This window comes from Narcine bancroftii, chromosome 7 (genome assembly GCF_036971445.1).
Source record: "Narcine bancroftii isolate sNarBan1 chromosome 7, sNarBan1.hap1, whole genome shotgun sequence".
In the NCBI taxonomy this organism is placed as follows: Eukaryota; Metazoa; Chordata; class Chondrichthyes; order Torpediniformes; family Narcinidae; genus Narcine; species Narcine bancroftii.
The window spans coordinates 198,837,058-198,859,339 of record NC_091475.1 but is presented as its reverse complement, the minus strand read 5'-3'; the positions used below and the strand labels follow the sequence as shown (position 1 = coordinate 198,859,339).

Sequence of the window (22,282 nt, the reverse complement as noted above, 5' to 3'; positions counted from 1 at the left end):
CTGGGTTTGTTAACAAAGCAGTCAAAAAAAGGGCTGCCAAACTACTGGGGAATAAGATTAAGCAAATGGGACTGAGCTGAAAACTGCTGCAGACCACAATGGTCAAATAATCCCCTTATGTGTTGTAATAAATGTGCTAAGTTTTTTAAAAATTTCTCAACTTAGATAAAACACCAGTTTAACAAAACAGGAAGTTAAGCACTTCCAAAAATTTAGCAATCTCCCAGTAAGAGAGCTTGTATCTCTGTAGCAGTACAGAACACAAAAGTGCAGTAAAAACTTAGAGGTCATGCAGAAGGGCTTGAGCCCAAAATGTCGACTGCCTTTTGTGGTGGTACACCACCGGCCTACTGCAGGGGACAACTTCTGTACCTACAGGAATGTACCGCCGGCCTACTCCAGGGGGCAACCTCTGTACCTGCAGGAGTGTAAGGGGACAGGACAACATCAGTCGGCCTGAAGGGATCAAGCCCCACCTGGTCGGGTGTCAATCACCCTCCAGGATATAAGCCTGCGCCGGCCTCCCGAAGTCTCACTCAGAGTTACTGCAGCTACAGCCTGCCTGGCTCTCTGGAAGTCTTTGTGGATTAAAGCCTGTTGTACAGTCTTTACCTTGTGTGTGTCTGATTCTGGCCAATAGCGCACCACACCTTTTACTTTCTATGGGAGTTGCATGATCTGCTGAGCTTTGTGTGCTGGACTACAGACCCCAGCATCTGTAGATTTCTTGATTATCATCTCAACAGTGGTGTCTTTTCTTCGGAAAGGTGGTATCCTCATCAAATACTCTTCAAAATTATCATGAACTACCCAAAGTGAAATATTATCCTTTGCAGTATGGGCTAAAAATGCAATTCACCACATACAAAAATTATTTTTATTCAGAGAGAGGGAGAGTAAAACACGAATGGGTGGCATGCTAGCGGCTAGCGCAATGCTGTTACAACACCAGCGATTGGGACCGGGGTTCAAATCCTGCACTTCTGAAAGGGTTTTGTACATTCTCCCCATGAATGCATGGATTTTTCCCGGGACTCCGGTTTCCTCCCACCATTGGAAACGTACCGGGGGTTGTAGGTCAATTGTGTATAATTGGGTTGCATGAGGTCATGGGCTGATAGGGCCTGTATGTCTAAATTTAAAACTTTTTTTAATTATTAAAAAAAAGAAAATCTGCAGGTGTGTTGATTGAAGTAAAAACACAATGTTAGACAAACTCAGCAGGCCAAACAGCACACCCTTTAGCAAAGATAAGGATACATAACCAACATTTTGGGCTTGAACCCTTCTTCAAGCTATGAGCAAAATGTAGGCAGATGGCTGAATAAAATTATAGAGGAGAAGGGCAAGGGGAGGATCACAGGGAAGAGGTCATGGGTGGATAAGAAAGAGAGGACACAACAGAAAACAAGGGGAAGGGGATAGCTCTGTGAATGAAGAGGAAAGAAGACAGTGGCATAGGGAAGAGAGGGAAAATGGGGAGTGGTCTCGCAGAAACCAGAGAAGTCAATGTTAATGCCATCCGGTTAGAAGGAGCCCAGATGGAACACCAGGTGTTGTTCCTCCGATTTATGGGTGGCCTTGGTTTGTTTCTTTTATTCACTTGTCAAAAATGAAAATATTTGACAAAATGAATCAAAAAAAACTATAATTTCCAGTCTTTTATACAAGACACTTAAAACATGTCCCACATTAATCATGGCACAAATGCAGAAAAACAATGAGATGTTAGAATTTTGGTTTGATATTTTACTGAATATTATTATTTCTCATGAAGCTTCACCATGCAAAGGTTCCCAAAGTCCATTATTCTTACACCTGCTGGAGACTTGTGGTCAGAGGACTTACACCAAGCTGTGGACTGCTAGAGACTGGCTCAAGACTGGTTGAAGGGGTACCAGGTCTCAGAAACCAGGATGTGAGAGAGTGTCAGAGGTTTGGATCTGGAGCTCGGGTGCTGAAGGCTATGGGGTTGCAGAGGCTCCGGGACTTCTGAGGAAAATCCTAACGGTAGACTAAATGCAATTACATCTGTATCTTGAATCAATACACAAATGTGCTGGAAAAACTCAACCTTGTGAGGAAGGGCCTGAGCCCTTCGTCAAGGTATATGAGCTTGAGATCAGCAAGGATTACAGAGGGGGAATCAAGTTAGAGAGATACTCACAGAAGTCCCCGCAAAGAGAGAACTTCTTCAGGGTAGGCATCCCTTGAAGAGGCTTTGCAGAGGAGCAGCTGAATGGAGTGAAACAAGAAAGTCTGTAGAAACTGGGCTCAAGTGCAATACACAAATGTGCTCAAGAAACTCAGCAGCTCACACAGCATCCATAGGAAAGTTACCTTGATGAATGTTGCCCTTTATTTTATATGGGTGCGTTATCTGCTGAGTTTTTCCAGCACATTTGTGTATTTCTTTTTTAATTCCATTATCTTTATTTTTGCAAGGCATTTGCATTGCTAGAAAGATCCACCCCTTTGATTATTCCTTGAACTGAATTGCTTGTTAATCCATTTCAGAGGTTAGACCATATTGCTATGGTATCATCTACAGCAGGGGTGTCAAACTCAAATTCACGGAGGGCCAAAATTAAAAACTTGGACTAAGTCGAGGGCCGAACTAAATATTTATTGAAAATTTTCAACAACATCTGCATGTTTTCTCTTCTTTCAACATATGTAATGTTAAACTTTTTCTTATTAAAATAAATGTTTAATAATAGTTTTGGATAAACTCTTTCCAGAAGCATTAACAAATGAGAAATAAAATATTCAATAAATAATATTTCTCTATAGAGGATTTGTCAAATGTTGCTAGTGTGCTGTCAAATAGTAAAATCTGAGGGCTATTGAGAATGTGGGAGAATAACATGATTCCTGAAACAATCAAATGGGTGACTGATTGTGGGCATGAACTCTAGCAGGGTTATTTGCCATGCCCTTTTTCCATTGGTACAGATATCCTTTGATTTACACACTTTTCAAGTTTTATGCCTAATGAGCTTGTATCCAGGTACAGGACCATTTTTAACCAGGAATATATTTATCGCTGTGACATGAAACTATTGGAAGATTGTTTTATCCTGAGATTAAAGTTCATAATACTTACTCAGGCCTGTGTGCGGGAGGGCGGGGTTTGTGGGCGATCGGGTTGGACAACGACAGTGCGGGGGCATCGGCTCTCGCTGCAGGGCGGCATCTCGGCGGATCAGCGGCCCCGTCACTATGAGTCGCGTGTCGGCCTGCGGCAGGGAGGGGGAGTGGGCAACGGTCCTGGCAAGGTCAGGCCCGAGGCCTCCGGTTCTGGGTGCTGGGAAGCGGCCTTGGCTTCCCCTGACACTGGCCAGGCCCCAAAACCAGAGTCCACGGTGAGACCCTGCAACGTAAACAGAGGAGGTGGGGGCGATTAGCGGGCTGACGCCAATGCATTCTGGGATTTGTTGTATTACTGTGCATGCGCTATACTGGCGCGGCGGCCAGCGGGCCACTTCTAATACATTTTTGAAATGATCTTTCGGGCCAAATATAATTATATCGCGGGCCAGAGTTTGACATGTGTGATCTACAGAATAGGGTGTGTACAACAGATTTTTTGCCCCAAACTAGATGCATTTTTACAACTAATTACTGAAGTAAATAGTGATAACTTAATTCATGTCTTTAAGTCATTAATCCAGCCTTAGGATTGTTGGTCCAATAAATGGGGAGTTTTAAAAAAAATTTTGACATACAGTTCGATAACAGGCTCTTCTGACCCACGAGCCCTTGCCACCCAAATACGCCCATGAGACCAATTACCCTACTAACCCCATACATCTTTGGAATGCAGGACGATACTGGAGCACCTCGGGCAGATGCAGAATGTACAAACTGCTTACAGGGAGCACAGGATTTGACCCGGGGTCACTGGCACTTTAATAGCATTGCACTAACCGTGACAAATAGGATTGTTGGGAAATACTTAGAAAGCTGGAATGGACTTCTCCCTCCATGTAGTATTACAAAGATATCAACTATGAAAATAATTCAATCCCTATGCTACTATAACCCCGCACATTGTTCATCTCCTGTGGCTCCTCAACTTCTTGCCATGCCTCTCCATAAGCACAGAGAAATCCTGTGCACTATCCACCTGCCACAAGTCTGATGTTAATAGCAATTAGTTTGCTTTACACAAATAATTTTGGACTTTGCAGATAGAGAACCCTAACCCCCATATCTATTCCAGAATTTAGTTAAATGCTTCTTCCCTCAAACTTGGAAGTACAGGAGTCATCGATATCTACCAGAAATTAGAACATGTTACAGATTTCATACACAATCTCCTCCCACACAAGACACACAAACACCTTCTCTATTTTGCTTGTCGTCAAAGAGCTGCACAGCGTGGAAACAGGGTCCATCTGAGTTAGTCCAACTTGCCTGCATGTGACACAACTTCCTCCAAACCTTTCTTATCCAAGTAACTCTTTAAATATCTAATTATCATACCCACCTGAGAGCTCGTTCCATATACTTACTACCCTCTGTGTGAAAATGTTGCCCATCAGGATGCTTTTAAATGTTCCCCTTTTCATATTAAAACCATTGACATTTGTTTTGGACTCCCTTACTCTTGGGAAATAAACAAAGTCTTATCTGTAAAGACCATAAGATATACTGTAGGAGCAGAAATATATTCAGCGGATGGAGTCTTCCCTGCCATTTAATCATGAGCTGATCCATTTTTCTACTCAGCCCCAATACCCAGCCTTCTCCCCATAATCTTTGATGCCCTGGCTAATCGAGAACCTAGCAATCTGTCTTAAATACACCCAATGACTTGGCCTCCACCACTGCCTGTGGCAACAAATTCTAGATTCACCACCCTCTGACTGAAGGAATTCCTCTGCATCTCTGTTCTAAGTGGATGCCCTTCCATCTCGAACTTTTGCCCTCTTGTCCTACACCTTATGCTCCTCATGATATACACTCTGTCTCTTATGCTCCAGGAGAAAATGTCCAATCCTCTCCAGCCTCCTTATAAGTTAAGCCCTCCAGTTCCAGTAAAATCCTTGTGAATCTTTTCTTCACCTTTTCCACCTTAATGACATGTAGTGTTACATTATTACAAAAACTTATCTATTGAAGTAGAAGTTTCTCACAATTAAAATGAACCAATGAAAGGTTAATAGCCTGACAACAGTTTTTCTAACAAATATCCTTTTAATAAATTGCAGAGTATAAAAAAATGTCTATGGATATTCCTAATCCTTTGATAGAATTTATACATGGACTCCTAAAAAGCAGAAATGACAAGGACTATTGAGCTCCAAGGAGTAAATAACATGCAGTTCCAGATATCTTTTTGCACCATTCAAAATATTGATAGTATTTTCCTGACTTCCCCCCTCAAAAAACTCAAACAAGTGAGTCAGAGATTTCAATTAAGTAAAAGGGTAAATATGTTAATGCTGCCCTCCTTAGAAGCCAATGAGACTGTAAATAAGGCATATCTTTCCCTTCCCTAATCTTAACAAATCATTTTCGTAACTTTGTTTGGACGATGAATCAACTTTTTTACGTCTTGCCTTTTTACACAATCACAAAAAAGTCAATAAATTACAACTTGATCACTGAAAGATGATTGAGGTTTTATTAGTTCCAATTGTTATTACATGGCCAAAGCTGTGGGCCATGGCAAGAATGGCTTAGAAATGGTTTCAATTCCATTTTAACTTTATTTATTTTTCTTGCATTGTTTAGCGATGCAAGATGAGTTCTGTAATGAAGATAGAGGAAACTGAGATGTCACTCCCATTGGCTGATGGAGAAATGTTACCCAAAAGAGCCTCTTCTCTGAAAAGCACTGTCTAGGTGTTGACTCCCTTTGCTCACCTTTTCTATTCTCCATCACCACCCACCCCCCTCCCACCATGATCTAGATTTGTTATCTCCCATTACCCACAGCTGATTTTCATCTCCCTTGGTCTACCCTTCCTCTCCCCTTCCCATCAGGTTCCATCTGTGCATCAACTCTTCCCTATCTATTTCTACTTATCATCTGCCAGCCCCGATCTTACACTCCCTCTCACCTCCTTATGTTGGCTAACTTTCGTCCACATGCTCGATCCTCCTGCAAAATCCAGATCCATGATGTCAACTATCCTTTTTTCTCCACAGAGAACATATAGGAGCAGAATTATGTCATTCGGCCCATCGAGTCCACCCTGCCAGTCCATCATGGCTGATTTACTGTCTTTTTCAACCCCATTCTCCCTGTAACCCTTGGTTCCCTTCCTGATCAAAAACACATCTATCTCCTCCTTAAATATCCCCAATGACTTGGCCTTCACAGCTGTCCATAACAACGAATTCCAAATTCACCACCTTTTGGGGAAATTCCTCCTCATGCTCCTTGGCCCACTGAATACTACCAGCATTTTTGCTGCACAATCTTTAAGTTCACTTTTTAGATATACAATAGACAACAGCTCAGAAAGTAGATTATTCCTTCAAAGTGGGAGCTCAAATTAGTGTGGTCCAGTCTCTGAAGCAGAGCTTGAACCTCCAATTTTCTGAGTTACTGTTCAGCACTCCCATTGACCAAGGTAAAGAAAAGTTACCTAAAAGGCATATTTACCAAATGGATGAAAACTTTCAAGTACATCGAAAGTACAGAACAAATGTACACAAAATGTGTAAAGCATACAAGGCCTAAAATTCAGACTGCTTGGGAATTCGGCCAGTCCAGTTTTTCTGGATTCTTGGGCAATACATTTAAAATTCAAATTTAAGAAGGAATAAAAAGATGAACAGGTAAATTTTGGCAGTTTATTCATTAGCAAATACAACATGCTTCATTTATCAAAACACAGTTTTAAAGAAAAATAAAGTCACAAAAATGTAAACATAACAATTTTTCACTACAAAAAAAAGCACGTAATGCTTGAAATGATGTTTAAAAATAAACATTGTAAAAGAAAAATACAGTGTACAGATTAATTTCTTTGTGATAAGATTACCTGCATTAAGTGTGGTCGCTGGTTGCCGCTGTAACGCTTAGGCATACACACAGAAGCCCGCTAAATTGTAAAAGTTTGAGAGGTCATATTCTCGGGTGGTCTGGATTTCTGGCATCCAGATATCTGGACTTCTACTGTATTTATGACAAGTGTTAAGGAGGATTTTTTTTTTCTTGCAAAGTCTTATCAGCAATTAGAAGAGGTTGGAATTTAGAGATTGGAATAATTTGAGGGACGATGCAATACGAAATAAACCGGAAAGACAAGATGCTTTTGGCTGAAGGCAATTTTCTAAATCAAATCCATGTTGTTAATAAATTGGGTATAAACAATATGAGAAGAATTAGCTAATTGCTTGCAAGTTAATCACAGGGGTATATTCAATATGTACAAGCCTACGTGTCAGAAATGTTCAATTAAATTTGGTTCCTTAATGATATCAAGAATGGGGAATGGCCTCAGCTGCCGTAAATAAAGCCAAAAATTGTTTGCTCGACTGACAGTCCTTTACCCTGTGTAGAGTCAGAGTCACCTCAAAGGTGATTAAAAATGTGATCTAGCGACAGCTCGGTTGCTTGTTTGCCTAATACCATTTGTATTCCATGTCTCTTTGTTAAGGATTGAATTTGTACCACTGTTCAATATTAAAATCTTTTCAAAATATCTGCTGGATCTGCTTCATCAAGCACAGCATTCTATTCAAAAGATACGATATAGGTATTAATAGTAAAATGAGTGCTTAGCTACCTGAAATATTAGCTTCGTATCTTTAAGATGCTGACTGACCCACTGAATATCTCGTATTTTTATTCAGATTTTTAGCATCTGCTTCGTTATCCCTCTATGATATTTGTTTGACAGAACACACATCTCTGACCATTGCGGCATCCGGAGTTTCTTGTGATCTCTCGGATAAGTAAATACATTGTGAAACTATGCCACATTTAACTGCAAATTCCCTGGCTTTCATTCAAATTAATCTCAGCCAGACCACTGCATGGGATGCTACTGATGGTTCAAGGTTCCTAGGATGCAAAGTAGTACGAGGAAGAGCAACCCAGGTCTCTGTTCCTGAATGCCATCAATTGCCTCCTGTTGACGATAACTGGCATTAATGCAACACAAGTATCCTGCGTGTGTGTGCACTCTCAGAATTAACAAGCCACTGTCCAGCCAGTATTGGATTTGTTATGTTCATGCAGAAATAAGCCAGCACATTTCAAAGAAGTGAGAAAACAATTAAGAGACAGCATCAAGTTGGCAAGTTTACATGCGATTTCAAGGGTTTTGGCTCTGGTTTCCTCTCACACCAGCGGAGGTTAATCGGCTTCTGTAAGTTTCCTCTTCGAACAAGTAATTGGGAAAAGATTCAAACCAGAGTTGATACACATCCAAGGCAGAGGGAAATAGACAGGAGAGTCTAACTGATAAAATTGCTCTGCTGGCATGAGCTGAAAGGCCTGCATATCATTACAAGTAAATGAGACTGTGGGTTGGACGTTCCTCATCTTCTGAACAGCCAGAGGTAAGAGGAGCTCGACAGGCCAATGGAACATTCCGTGAGGGATACTGAAAACATTCTATACCATTGGGCACATTTTGGAACCCCCCCATGTTTGGGGCGACACGGTTAGCCTTGAGGTTAGTGCAATACTGCTAGAGCGCCAGTGACGTGGGTTCAAATCCACCTCTGTCTGTAAGGAGTATGTATATTCTCCCTATGTCTGTGTGGGTTTCCTCCAAAATGTATGGAGTTTTAGGTTAATTGGGAAGCACGGGCTCGTAGGCTGAAAGGGCCTGGTACCATGCTGTATGTCTAATTTAAAATTTAAAAACATGTAAAGGACATTTCTTCTCATTTGCACTGAGGAAATCTTCATCTTTAAATACAATGGGAGTACAGAACAAATTTGCTTATGCTATGAAAGGTATATCCTACGTGGGCTGGAGAAGAGCTGCAGGAAGGGGCTCCTTTTAACCCAATGATGAATGAAGCCCATTTGTGTTGTCAGGTCATGTTTCTGCGTGAGCCAAACCAAGACAAATTGTTGGTGAAAATCATGGAAGTTTTGTCCAGGCAGGGAATGCATGTCATTGAACACCACTGCAGACATCCAAGCACCAGAGCAGAAACATTGCAGCCTTCACTATCCATGCAAATAATCCCCGATTTCCTTTAACAAAGTGTTTTTTTTTATTGGTAAAAATTCAGTTGTGTAACACACATTGACATCTTGTTACACAATAGAATTTCTTGGAAATTAAGTTCTAAAAGAACTAACTGCTTTTTTTTCCCCGATTAATCTTCAGTGCAGCGTACAATGACAAACATTATCTCATATTCGTAGCAAAAGACATGACCAAAGAGAGTTCTTCAATAAGCTCTTCAGGAAGAGTTGACACATTATTGATAATGCTGCGAGTAAGACAGAGTATCCTAAATGGGGGAAAAAAAACAAGCAATGATTAGCACAGTATTAGCAATTGCATTCAAGTCCCCATTTTCGTTATTGCGAATTCTTTTTCTTCGGCTTGGCTTCGCGAATAATTTATATCTAAAAGTACAAACTCTACTTTTCCTGAGAAAGACACCAATCTCAACAAATTTCACTGATGCTTCACTGTATAAGTGTACTTCTGAACAATGGGACTCATCCAGAATGATCAATAGATCCTGTTTGAGTTAAAGTAGTACCAGTACTTCAAAAATGCAGCTGGCCACAAATCATAAATTGAATGGCTGGTCAATAACGACTGACCGGTTAATGATGAGTATTTATCATTATTAACCATCTATGTAATTTTTTTAATATTTAAAATTTTTAGATATACAGCATGGTAATAACAGGTCATTTCGGTCCACAAGCCTGCGCCACCCAATTGACCTACAACGCTCGGTACATTTTGAATGGTGGAAAACTGAAGCATCTGGAGGAATCTCACGCAGACACAGGGATGACGTACAAACTCCTTACAGACAGCACAGGATTCGAACCTTGGTCCCAATTGCTGGGGCTGTAACAGCGTTGTGCTAACCGCTACACTAATTGTGCTGACTTACTTGTTGAAATTTGCAAATGAAGCGTACTACAATGGAAATGAATCTTTTTCTCTCATCATGGAACACCAGACAATGGAATATTTACGGACTACAACAGTGGTTCTCAGCCTTTTTCTTTCCACTCACATACCACTTCAAGTATTCCCTATGCAATAGGTGCTCTGTGATTAGTAAGGGATTGCTTAAGGTGGTATGTGGGTGGAAAGAAAAAGCTTGAAAACCACTGTATTAATCGTACCTAATTATGTGCACGGATTCATAACTCCAAAGGAAATGGGCCAATGACAATTTTTCTCAAGCAAAATATTTCAGTAACAATTGGGTCTAGAGCAGTGTTTCTCAACTTCCCCGTCCCACTCACATCCCACCTTCAGCAATCTCTTACTAATCACAGAGCACTGATGGCATAGGGATTACTTAAAGTGGGATGTGAGTGGAATCTGTACTTTAAATGAATGGGAGGGGAGGTAGGGAGGGTGGGATGGGAAGAGGGAGGGGGGGGAAGAAAACGACACTGTATATGTTTGAAAAGGAAAATGTATGTATCTTGATCAATGTGGTTTATAGTGTGAAAAATAAAACAAATTAAAAAAAAAAAAGATTCACCTGAGGACTATTGTGTCTACTAGCCATTGATTTTAAGCTATTAAAAGTGTGTTTGTATTCCTCATTTGTCTCTGAGTGCAATCAGTCATATTACAATTTTAATGGCCTAACTTTGAAGCAGGATGGAAGTCCTGTTGAAGCCAGGCATGCTCCAGGTTGACCCTCTGTCCCCTGAGACTCCGGAGGAACTCGCCTACTGGCTGGAGTGCTTCCAGTCCTACCTGACGATCACACAAGACTTTTTTAACTTTGATAGTCTCCAGAGATCGGCACTTCTCTCTCAAGTCGATCCTAAAGGGTACACTGTCATCAGAGACTGTGCTACATACGAGTCAGCCATAGAAGGCTTGAAGGCTCGCTACATGAGGCCCCAGAACAACGTGCTGGCGAGGTACCAATTCTCTCAAAGACGGCAATGTCCAGGTGAATCACTGGGCAATTATGTTCTTGAACTGTGGGCCCTGACCAGAAAATGCCACTACGAAACGGCCACGGCCCAGGTGAGAGAGGAGAAACAAATCTGGGACACCCTTGTGGCAGGAGTAAGGCTGAGGCATGTGAGGTAGCAACTGCTTGAGTTGGAGAAGAAAAACTTTGTCAGCACCCTGGAGCCGGTGAAAGGCCCAACTGGGAGCTGACGGCCTCAGCGACCAGGGCTCATTTATATAGGTCCAGGTCATTGGGGCACCTGTGACCCCCGCAGCCCCAGCACCAACTGCTACGGTCACGTGTGACCAGGGATGCTACTTCTGTGGACAGGCACAGCACCCCCACGCCTGATGCCCTGCGAAGGACTCTTATGCGCTAAGGATGAGGTAAGCGAGGGCACTGGGTCTGCAGGGCTAAAGGGAACCCAAAGAGGGTGACCACGTGTGCGACCCCTGAATCATCGTTATGCCCAAGTCCTGAAGTGGTGGTCTCAGCCTCTCCATGCTGTTCACTGCTAGCATCTTGCTGCCCCTCATGGGGGGGGACCTGCCACCGGAAGTAAAGCATCACAGAAGCTATGTTGGCCATCTTGAGGTTGGCACCACCTAGTCCTTCATCGGATCAAGATGCAGGGCAGCCATTTTTCCGCCCCTCATGGTCGATGCCATCTTGTCTGCCTGCGGGCCAAGAGGAGAGAGTCGACTTCGGCATAGGGAGCGATGGAGTTTCCGGAGCACTGGCATCGATCGTACTGGATCAGCCAATACCTCTCCAATTGAATAACTTGATAATGGAGGTAAGGGTAAACAGATATTTGACTGATTGCTTAGAAGACACTGGCTCCACTGAGAGCTTTATAGACTCTCCGATGGCTCTGCGGTACAACTTAAGAGTGTACCTGACGGACTATCATATTTTCCTAGCTTTGCACTCACACTGCAACGATCCAGGGCATGTAACTGTAAAAGGGGGGGATTTTAAGTTCCAATTGTATGTACTGAAAGATTTGTGTGCTCCTGTGTTACTCGGCCTGGACTTCCTGTGTCACCTTAAAAGCGTGACCATGGAGTACTCTGGCCCATTCCCTCCAATCACGGTGAGGAACAGAAGCAGGCAATACAGTGTGGAGGATCGGGAATTTATTAGAGTCAAGACACAGTGGCTGCTCAAAGAAAACATTATTGAGCCTACCAATGGGCTCATTGGGAGCCCAGGTGGTAATCGTGAAAGGGGAAGAAAAGTCCAGGCTAGTGATTGACTATAGCCAAAAAATTAATTATTTCATACCCCTGGACAAGTACCCCCCTTCCTCAAATTTCGGATATGGTAAACGAAATTGCGCAAGATTGGGTCTATTCGACCAACAACCTGAATGCTGCATACCATCAGTTACTGATCCGTTCCGAGGACCGCCCCTACACAGCATTTGAGGCAGACGGATGGCTCTATCCGGACGGTCCATTTTGACATAATCAATGGGGTCTCAGTCTTCTAGAGACAGATGGACAAAATGGTCGATGAGTACTGGTTGAAGGACACCTTCCCTTATCTGACAATGTCAACATTTGTGGACACTCTCTGGAAGACTATGACGCCAACCTCCAGAGGTTTCTCCACATAGCCAAGTCCCTGAACCTCAAGTACAACTCCAGTAAGTGCATGTTCCGGATGAAACATCTGGCGATCCTGGGCTATGTGATGGAGAATGGCATCACTGGCACTGACCTCCTGATCCTGAAGACCAGGAAAGCCTTTAGGAGGTGCCTGGGCTTCTTCTCCTACTACGTCCTGTGGATCCCTCACTACGCAGATAAGGTCCACCCACTCTTAAAGTCCACCTCTTTCCTCTTGTCAGCCGAAGCCCAGGCAGCTTTCAACTACATTCGGAGCTACATCACAAAGGCCACCATGCATGCGGTGGATGAGAATGCACCCTTCCAGGTGGAAACCGATGCCTTTGATGCAGCTCTGGCCGCTACCCTTAACCAGGCGGGCAAGCCTCCCTTTTTCTCCCGCGCCCTACAAGGCCACGAGCTTCGGAACCCATCTGTGGAGAAAGAGGCTCAAGGCAATGGAGGCATTACCTGGCCAGCAGAAACTTTACACTGCTCACCACCAGCGATCGGTGGCATTTATGTTTAATAATGCAAAAAGGGGAAAAATAAAGAATGATGAGATCACTAAGTGGAGGATTGAACTCTCCACCTATAATTACAACATAGCATACAGGCCAGGTAGTCTCAATGAACCTCCATGTCAAGAGGAAGCTGTGCCTCTTGTTAGGTCTGCTTTGTTCATGAATGAGTGAGACAAACACCAGACTGAGTCGAAATCAGGGTTCTTTGTTCTTTATTACCGGATTGTAACACTTGCGACTAACAATGTTAGTCGGAGAATGCATTCTGCCATTATCAGCAAAATGGTGATTTTTTATACCCTTGGATACATGCTTAGAACATCATCATATCATTACTTGTCCAATGACTAAAACTGTTGCTATCCTTTCCCTGCTAGCTACCTGCCTCTCAATCCATCAATGTCTCTCTTATCTTGTAAGTACAAGGATGCATTCACATCTTGTTACAGCCCTGTACAGGGTAACTCCTTACACATTCCCATCTCATGATGTTTTACCTTACACTCTGCACACATCGGCTAGTTGCAGTCACTGCACGATGAGCTTTGCCGCCCATTTTGTCAAGGCACGCAACCTGCCCTACTCCATTGAGGAGATCAGGGAAATGACCAGGTCCTGCCAGGATTGTATGGATTGCAAGCCATACTTCTACTGCCCCAACAAAGCACACCTTCAAACAACTCAGTGTCGATTTCAATGGAAAGGTGTACTTTCTCAACGTCATTGATGAGTACTCACATTTTCCGTTCACCATCCCCTACCCAGACATGACAACCACCATGGTCATCAGGGCCTTGCACTCTATTTTCATCCTGTTTGGGTATCCCAGCTATATCCACAGCGACCAGGGCTCATCATTTATGAGCGAAGAGTTACGCCAGTACCTGCTCATAAGGGGCATTGTCTCAAGCAGGACAACTAGCTACAATCTCCGGGGGAATAGACGTTTAATAAGAGAGCTCGACTGTATGGAAGGCCATGAAATTGGCTCTCCGGTCCAAAGGCCATCCAGTCTCACGCTGGCAAGAAGTCCTACCCACAGTGCTCCACTCCATAAGGTCGCTCCTCTGCACGGTCACCAATGCAGCTCTTCATGAGCTTATGTTTATGTCCCCGAAGAAATCCATGTCTGAGACTACTCTCCTGGCTTGGCTAATGGCACCAGGGCCAGACCTGCTGAGAAAGCACATGAGGAGGAGCAAGACAGACCTCCTGATCGAGCATACCATGACGGCAGAGAGGACAAAATCTCGATCAGAGACCTGGCACCCGCCAGAACTGAGGATCCGATGCCTCAAGTGTACCAGGAACTACCAAGTACCCTACTCAGGGTCCCGGAGGACACTGCTCAGGAAGTGATCCAATCCACCCTCGCGACCCACTGGCCCTTTACCACAGGGGGTCCAGGAGGTTCAGGAAGCCCAAAGTCCTCCAGTACTGTGGTGCTCGGCCCCTGACAGACTTAACCTGTGAATATTTGTAAAGTATTCAGTTTTTTTTCCCCCCCAAACAAATGGTCTCTGCTTTTCACCCACAGGCTCAATTGTGAAGGAAGGGGTGAATGCAGTGAATTGGAATTCACTGTCTATGTATTGTTCAGATGGCTGGCTCCTCCTTTGGCTCCTCTCTCACCTACCCCAATATAAACCCTGGTTTTCCTGGCTGTCGTGTTACAGCCATCTCACTAAATATCTTTAAGACATGATGAGATCGATTTTTTTCATGGTAGGAGAATTAAGAGTTCTAGGGGAAACAGAGGGAGGCAGAGCCAAGTCCACAGCCAAATCAGCCATGATCTTATTGCATGGTCTACTTCTGCTCCTGCTTCTTATGTTCTTATTCATTTAATGTTGATCATTTGCATTTCACTCTGCAAAATAAAGCATGACGATCTAAGTGTTTTAACTGTGCAACCGAACCTCAATTCTGTTTCAGTGAGAGTTAAGGAATAAAATAGATAAATATAATCCCTTTTCTCTTTGAAGTTAACAATGTCAAAATAGTGTTGGTAAGAATGCTAAATATTTAAATAATTGTTCAGAATCCATAAAATATAAATGCATCACATGAAGCTTCCCTGTAACAATTAGTTTGAAATGTCAATTTTCTTACAAATAAAAAAAAAGGTTTTAACAACTAGTTTTATGACTTAACTAATGTATACATTTTAAATTGTGTGCTGATTCCCACTGATTATATTCTGTATGCATTTTGAACAAGCATCCTCCCATTATCTACTGAACCCACTGGTTCCCATCAGTCGTACTCACCAGTTTACATAATGACATGGTAGTTGAGGCTCCTGATCTGAACTCTCACCAACGACCAATCCAGATTTTAAAGCTTTGAAATTGGCTTCAATGTCTTTTTTTAGTATGTCAAATGAAATACACCCACTGAAATAATTCAGAACTTTCTGGAAGAAAAAAAAGTACTTAAAACTAAGGAATGAAAATAACGCTATATCACTGACTGAGTGGACAATGCAATAATAGAATGTATTACTAAGGCATGAAAAATTACAGTAATACAGCTTCACAATTTAATGCAGTCAAAATTGAGATATTTATACATTGTGCGCCCTACAGTCAAAATATTTTATTTAAGTAAAATCAGTAATGGTTACATTAATCTATTTTGGGAAGCAACTGGGAAAAAGAAAAGGAAATAGGAGTAGAATGATTCCGATGTTGGATCATACATGACAAAACAAATATAAAATGGGACATTTTTTATAGTATACCTCTAGATAAATCAAGATGATACTCACATACAAGACTGACAGCTGATGTGCTATATACTTATGGCTTCCCAGATGTTGAACATCATCTTCCAGTTGTCGACTTAAAACCAAAAGTTGATTTAGTTTCCCAATATGGGAAAAATAATCTGTAATGGAACCAGACCAACTTTATCCTGTGTCCAATATCTCTTTTTTTTTTGTCAGAACGAAACAACGTAACATAAAGAAAATTACCACATAATGTAAAGCAATGGAAATATATTCAATCATAATTTTTTTTTAAATAATTGCAACATAGTTTGAATAAAGTTGTAAGAATTTGTTGTAAATAAGCAACAAAGGATAATCAAGATTATAATAAAATGAATGCAAATTGCTGTAGGATAATAAATGCATTTCAAAGAAGCATTTACAATAAATCTAGTTGGGAATTTACATAATCAAGACATTTTTCCAATATATATACTTCATACAACTAGTTCATTTCATTTACTGATTCAGTCAATTGATTAAAGTAAATCAAAGCTACTTTCTCCATAACATCTCTCTGTATGATACACCTGATTTAAAGAACAAGGACAGTATTGCAAATCCTTAAATGTGTATTTCATTTTGAGAAATTTGTTTTGAAATATTTTGTTTTGAGGAATGAAGATAGACAACAAGATACAAGCAGCAGTCAGATTTGCGCAGCAAAATTATTTTTCCCTCATTTTCCTTCAGTGAAATGATTTTTTTTTTAAATCTTATTTTAAAAATTCAATCTTGTAACTTTTTTTTTGCTGAAGCTATTGTCTGATAACTTCCTCCTATCAATCCTCCTAATAACGAGTCGGAGATTCCAGAGTTCAAGGATGGGACTCCAGCTCCGTACATTTGAAAGTTTATCAGCTCCACAAAGCAAATGGCTCTAGTGCCATCAGCCTTCTGAAAGTCAGTCCCACTTCAACAATTGTAGTTATTTGAGAGGTAATTCATGTCTATTGCCCTCATCTTGAAAATAAAATACTTTGAAATCAGCTGTTTGAAGAGCTTAACATGACATCTCTAGACTTTATTCAGTTTCTTTTGTGAGATACATATTGTATTCCTTGCAATAAAGAAATTGATAGATGATAAAGGGCAAGTACAACTGCAAACATATCACCTACCCCACAAGCTAAGCTGAAATAAATCCTTTTTGGTTTAAAAAAAGAGCAATTATTGGAAGGAAGTTTATAGAAACTAAATGGGAACAATGTTTATCTTAGTTATTACCTGAATTCAAAACCCACATAGTTCTTCATGCACGCAACAAAAAGAGCCATCTTTGATGCAAAAGCTACAGAAAACCATGGGGTGGAGTTTCAATACTAAATAACAATTAAAATAAAAAAACTCCAATTTAATTAAATGAAATTTTAAAAAACAAGTTGCTAATAAGGTGTTAACATGAAAAAGGAAAAAAAAACCATCACAAAAGACTGTTACATCTGCATTATCAGCCTATGGCCAGAACTAAATTACAGTTGATATGAGTACATGATAACCAGAGCACAGCAAGTAACATAGCTACTATTCAGAAGGCAGGCATCAAACATTACTTTATTTTCCAACATGCAAATAAAAAAAAAGTTTGGTACAACTTGAGAACTTGTGATCCATTTTGTAAATGATTTCATTCAACTCCATTCAGTCACAATAAAACTATTATCTGAAAGCTCCAAAAGAATTTGAAGCCTGCTTTGCCTTAGTAGGACAAAATTCACTGAGATTATAAGATAGTCACTTAAATATTAAATAGTAACCCACTTGCAACAAAATAATTTATACATTTTGATGTCCAATATTTTATCTTTATTAATATGTTAGCTTGGCACAAAATATGCCAGGTTAGTTTATGGGGTTTCATACCCCAGCCTTGTTCCTTTCAAAATCCCCATATTCCTTGAGAGCTGACATTAGGAAATTGAAGCCATAAACCCGTCCATTTATAAATACTGCATTGTTCCTTTTGCTTTTTTAAAATGTTTTCATGATAAATCCTCTCATATTCCCTTTTCTTTCCTTTCCCTTTTTAATCTTATAATCTTCTTGCCCTATTCTGTGTTTACTTTTAGGAATTTTCATCAGTTATTTATGGTATGAAGACGTCACTGGAAAGACCAGCATTCATTGTCTATTCAGAATTATCCTAGAGAAGGTGATGTGCTTTGCTGAAATAAAACAATAGATAATTATTAACAGCTTAACTAGAGACTGTTTTTCAATCTATCTATCTATTCCCTTTGCCCTCACAGGTTTCAAAAAGGATTAAAATGTTTATCACAAAGAAATCATCATGTTCCAATTTAATAACACCTTACTCTTTTCTATAATTTATTTTTAATCCATTCAGTATGCTGCACCTTTTTTGTTTGCAGAACAAGGTAGAGATCTATCCAAAAGTTGAAAAAAATGGATATCCAAGTTTTTTTAAAAATGTATTTTAAATCATCGCTACATGCTAAAGCATTCTTACCATCTGCAGTAGGTCGTTCCAGCATATCAACAGGTCTGCCATGGATCACATATATTTCAACACGGGGAAATAATGTTGACAACCCTTGAGAATCCAGGTAGTCCTGTTAAAGGCAGTTTACATTGTAAGGAGTCACCAAAAAAAATTACAAGGCTGCAACTGTGTCATTTAAAAAACAGTTTATAATCATTGCTTTATTTTTTTAGAATGCTAAAATTAGAAATGTATTTTTCAAAAATAACTTGTATTTAAACAGTACTTTTACTGCAGGGAATTACCTTAAACACTTGACAGTAGTTTTTATTATAATTACTACTGGATCATGAAATACTCAATGCAAAATATTTTTCAAATAACTTAAATGCCCAAACAAGCCCACCACCATGCAAGTAATTAGAGTTTTATTAGATGGAAATATGCATTACCTCCAGCTGTGGAACAGGGTCAGGTAGATGCTCCAGATAATGTTTAATTCTTTCTACATAATCCTTACCTGTGTGAGAATTAAATCATTTGAAAACAAAGTGGTCCAATTTGAATAACTACTCTTTGATAATTACTTTACAAAACTCTTCACAAAATTAAACATACCTACATACAGAGGGACATACAGCACAGTAACATATAACATAAACATAACAATTACAGCACGGAAACAGGCCATTAGGCCCTTCTAGTCCGCACCGAACCAAACACCCCTTTCTAGTCCCACCTCCCTGCACAATGCCCATAACCCTCCATCTTCTTCTCAACCTTTTCTTAAATAATACAATTGACTCCGCCGCCACTATTTCTCCCAGAAGATCATTCCACACGGCTACCACTCTCTGAGTAAAGAAGTTCCCCCTCATGTTACCTCTAAACCTCTGCCCCTTAATTCTTATCTCATGTCCTCTTGTTTTAATCTTTCCTCCTCTTCACGGAAATAGTCTATCCACATCCACTCTGTCTATCCCTTTCATAATCTTAAATACTTCTATCAAATCCCCTCTCAACCTTCTATGCTCCAAAGAATAAAGACCTAATCTGTCCAATCTCTCCCTATACTCTAGATGCTTAAACCCAGGTAACATTCTGGTAAACCTTCTCTGCACTCTCTCCACTCTGTTTATATCCTTCCTATAATTAGGCGACCAGAACTGCACATAGAACTCCAAATTAGGCCGCACCAATGTCTTATACAATCTCAACATCACCTCCCAACTCCTATATTCCATGCAATGATTGATAAAGGCCAGCATATTAAAAGCCTTCTTCACCACCCTATTCACGTGAGTTTCTACCTTCAGGGAACGATGTACCGTCACTCCTAAATCTTTCTGCTCTTCTGTATTCCTCAATGCTCTCCCATTTACCACGTATGTCCTATTCTGATTCTTCTTACCAAAATGAAGCACCTCACACTTATCAGCATTAAATTCCATCTGCCATTTTTCAGCCCACTTTTCTAAGCAGCCCAAATCCCTCTGTAATCCTTGAAAACCTTCTTCATTATCCACTATTCCACCTATCTTAGTATCGTCTGCATATTTACTAATCCAATTCACCACCCCATCATCTAGATCATTAATGTATATAACGAACAACAATGGGCCCAATACAGATCCTTGAGGCACACCACTGGTCACCGGCCTCCAACCTGACAGACAATTATCCACTACCACTCTCTGGCCTCTCCCTTTCAGCCAATGTTCAATCCATTTGACTATCTTAAAATTTATACCTAAAGACTGCACCTTCCTAACTAACCTTCCATGTGGTACCTTATCGAAGGCCTTACTGAAGTCCATATAGACAACATCCACTGTGCTACCCTCATCCACATTCCTAGTCACCTCTTCAAAAAATTCAATCAGATTGGTCAAACATGACCTTCCTCCCACAAATCCATGTTGAGTGCTCCTGATCAGACCCTGTCTATCCAGATGTTTATAAGTACTATCTCTAAGAATTTTCTCCATTAATTTACCTACCACAGACGTCAAACTTACAGGCCGATAGTTGCCAGGCTTCCTCCTTGAACCCTTTTTAAATAACGGAACCACATGCGCAATGCGCCAATCCTCCAGCACTATCCCCATATCTAATGACATTTGGAAAATTACCGCCAGAGCCTCTGCTATTTCCTCCTTCACTTCTCTCAATGTCCTGGGGAAGATCCCGTCTCGTCCCGGAGACTTATCCACCTTTATATTCTTCAAAAGCCTTAAAACTACACCTTTTGTAATCTCTATATTCCCCATATTTACCCAATTTGCTTTTTTTATCTCACATCTCCCAATATCCTTCTCCTTAGTGAATACCGAAGAAAAGAAACTGTTCAATATCTCCCCCATTTCTCTAGGCTCCACACACAGTTTTCCGCTCTGATTTTCTAAGGGACCAATTTTGTCTCTAGCTTTCCTCTTACCATTAACATATTTGTAGAACTCTTTTGGATTAGTTTTCACCCTGCTTGCCATAGTTTTCTTGTACCTTCTTTTAGCTTTCCTAATTCCTCTCTTAAGATTCCTCTTACATTCAATGTATCTTTCAAACATCTCCTTACCTCCAGTAACAGGCCCTTTTGGCTCACGAGCCCATGCACTCCAACTTCACCCAATTGACCTACAATCTGTGGTACGTTTTTATTGAACAGTGGGAGGAAACTGGAGCACCCAGAGGAAACCCACACAGACACGGGAAGAACATTCAAACTCCTTGTTGCAACATAAAAGTATTTTCTTTTTCAGTTCTGATAATAGGTCTTTGGCCTGAAACATTAACTTTGTTTCTCTTGCCACAGATGCTGAATGATTGACTGAACATTTATGTCATTTTCTGTTTTTAGTTCAAATTTGCAGATTCTGTAGTTTTTTTTGGATTCACAATAACTGAAGTATTACTGTACCTACCTCTTGTGTGAAAAGATTCTGATTCCACAGGGCTTTTATCTTCTTTGAGCTGTTCCTGTAACTGGATAACAGAAGATAGTATAACAAAAGAGGGTAGTGCAAAACTTTAATAAGAACAGAAATTTGCTAGAAATACTCAGCAGGTCAGGCCATAACTGTAGGTAAACAAATAGGGTTAACATTTCAGGTCAGAGACCTTTTGTCAGAAATAAAAAGACAGAGTTCTGTATGGCTACATGGAAGTTTGTGAGGGTGGGGGAAAAACTGGAAATAAACAGTAAACAAGGTTATCTGGTCAATGAGTAAATGGAGAAACTCAGCTGGTCTCACTGCATTCATAGCAGGTAAAGATATATTTCCGACAATTGAGCCTGAACACATTCAAGATATAAGCAAAGAACAGGAAGTTATCAGAATAAAGACTGAAGAATGGGAGAGGGAGGAGTCCAGACCAACAAAACGTGCTAATTGGATACAATAAGAGGAAAGGTGAGAATTTATTTTGGCTCTGTGAAAGGAAACAGAGGAAAAAGGGGGGAGAGAGAACTAAGGGAAAGGAGACATGGGGAAGAAGGGGGAGGGGGTTAACAAAACTGGAGAAGTCGATGTTAATGCCATCCTGTTGGAGGGTGTCCAGACAGAATATAGGTGTTGCTCCTCCAGTTTAAAGATGGTCTCAGTCTGACAGTGCATGAGACCATGGACAGACATGTTGGCAAGGAAATGGGACGGGGAATTGAAATGGATGGCCACTGAAAGATTCATGCTCTTGAGGCAGACAAAGCCATCTCCCAGTCTGTGTCCAATCCCTCCAACGTAGAGGAGACCACTACATGCAGAGGTCTTTATTCTGACGCCTTCCTGTTCCTTGCTTATACCTTGAAAGGCTCAAGCCCGAAACGTCAGTAATA

At 40.8% G+C, this 22,282-nt stretch overlaps 1 protein-coding gene across 1 annotated transcript in view; it reads right to left on the bottom strand.

The window, feature by feature from the left end:
* Window positions 1-6,790: 6,790 nt before the first annotated feature.
* LOC138739601 (uncharacterized) overlaps window positions 6,791-22,282 on the bottom strand; it is a 32,810-nt gene continuing 17,318 nt past the window's right edge. Inside the window, exons 3-8 of the mRNA XM_069891958.1 lie at window positions 21,372-21,432; window positions 18,903-18,970; window positions 18,478-18,580; window positions 16,005-16,123; window positions 15,505-15,650; window positions 6,791-9,438 (exon numbers count right to left, since the gene is read on the bottom strand). Coding sequence (XP_069748059.1) covers window positions 9,333-9,438; window positions 15,505-15,650; window positions 16,005-16,123; window positions 18,478-18,580; window positions 18,903-18,970; window positions 21,372-21,432 — 603 coding nt within the window. The 3' untranslated portion in view covers window positions 6,791-9,332. The remainder of the gene's footprint in view (window positions 9,439-15,504; window positions 15,651-16,004; window positions 16,124-18,477; window positions 18,581-18,902; window positions 18,971-21,371; window positions 21,433-22,282) is intronic.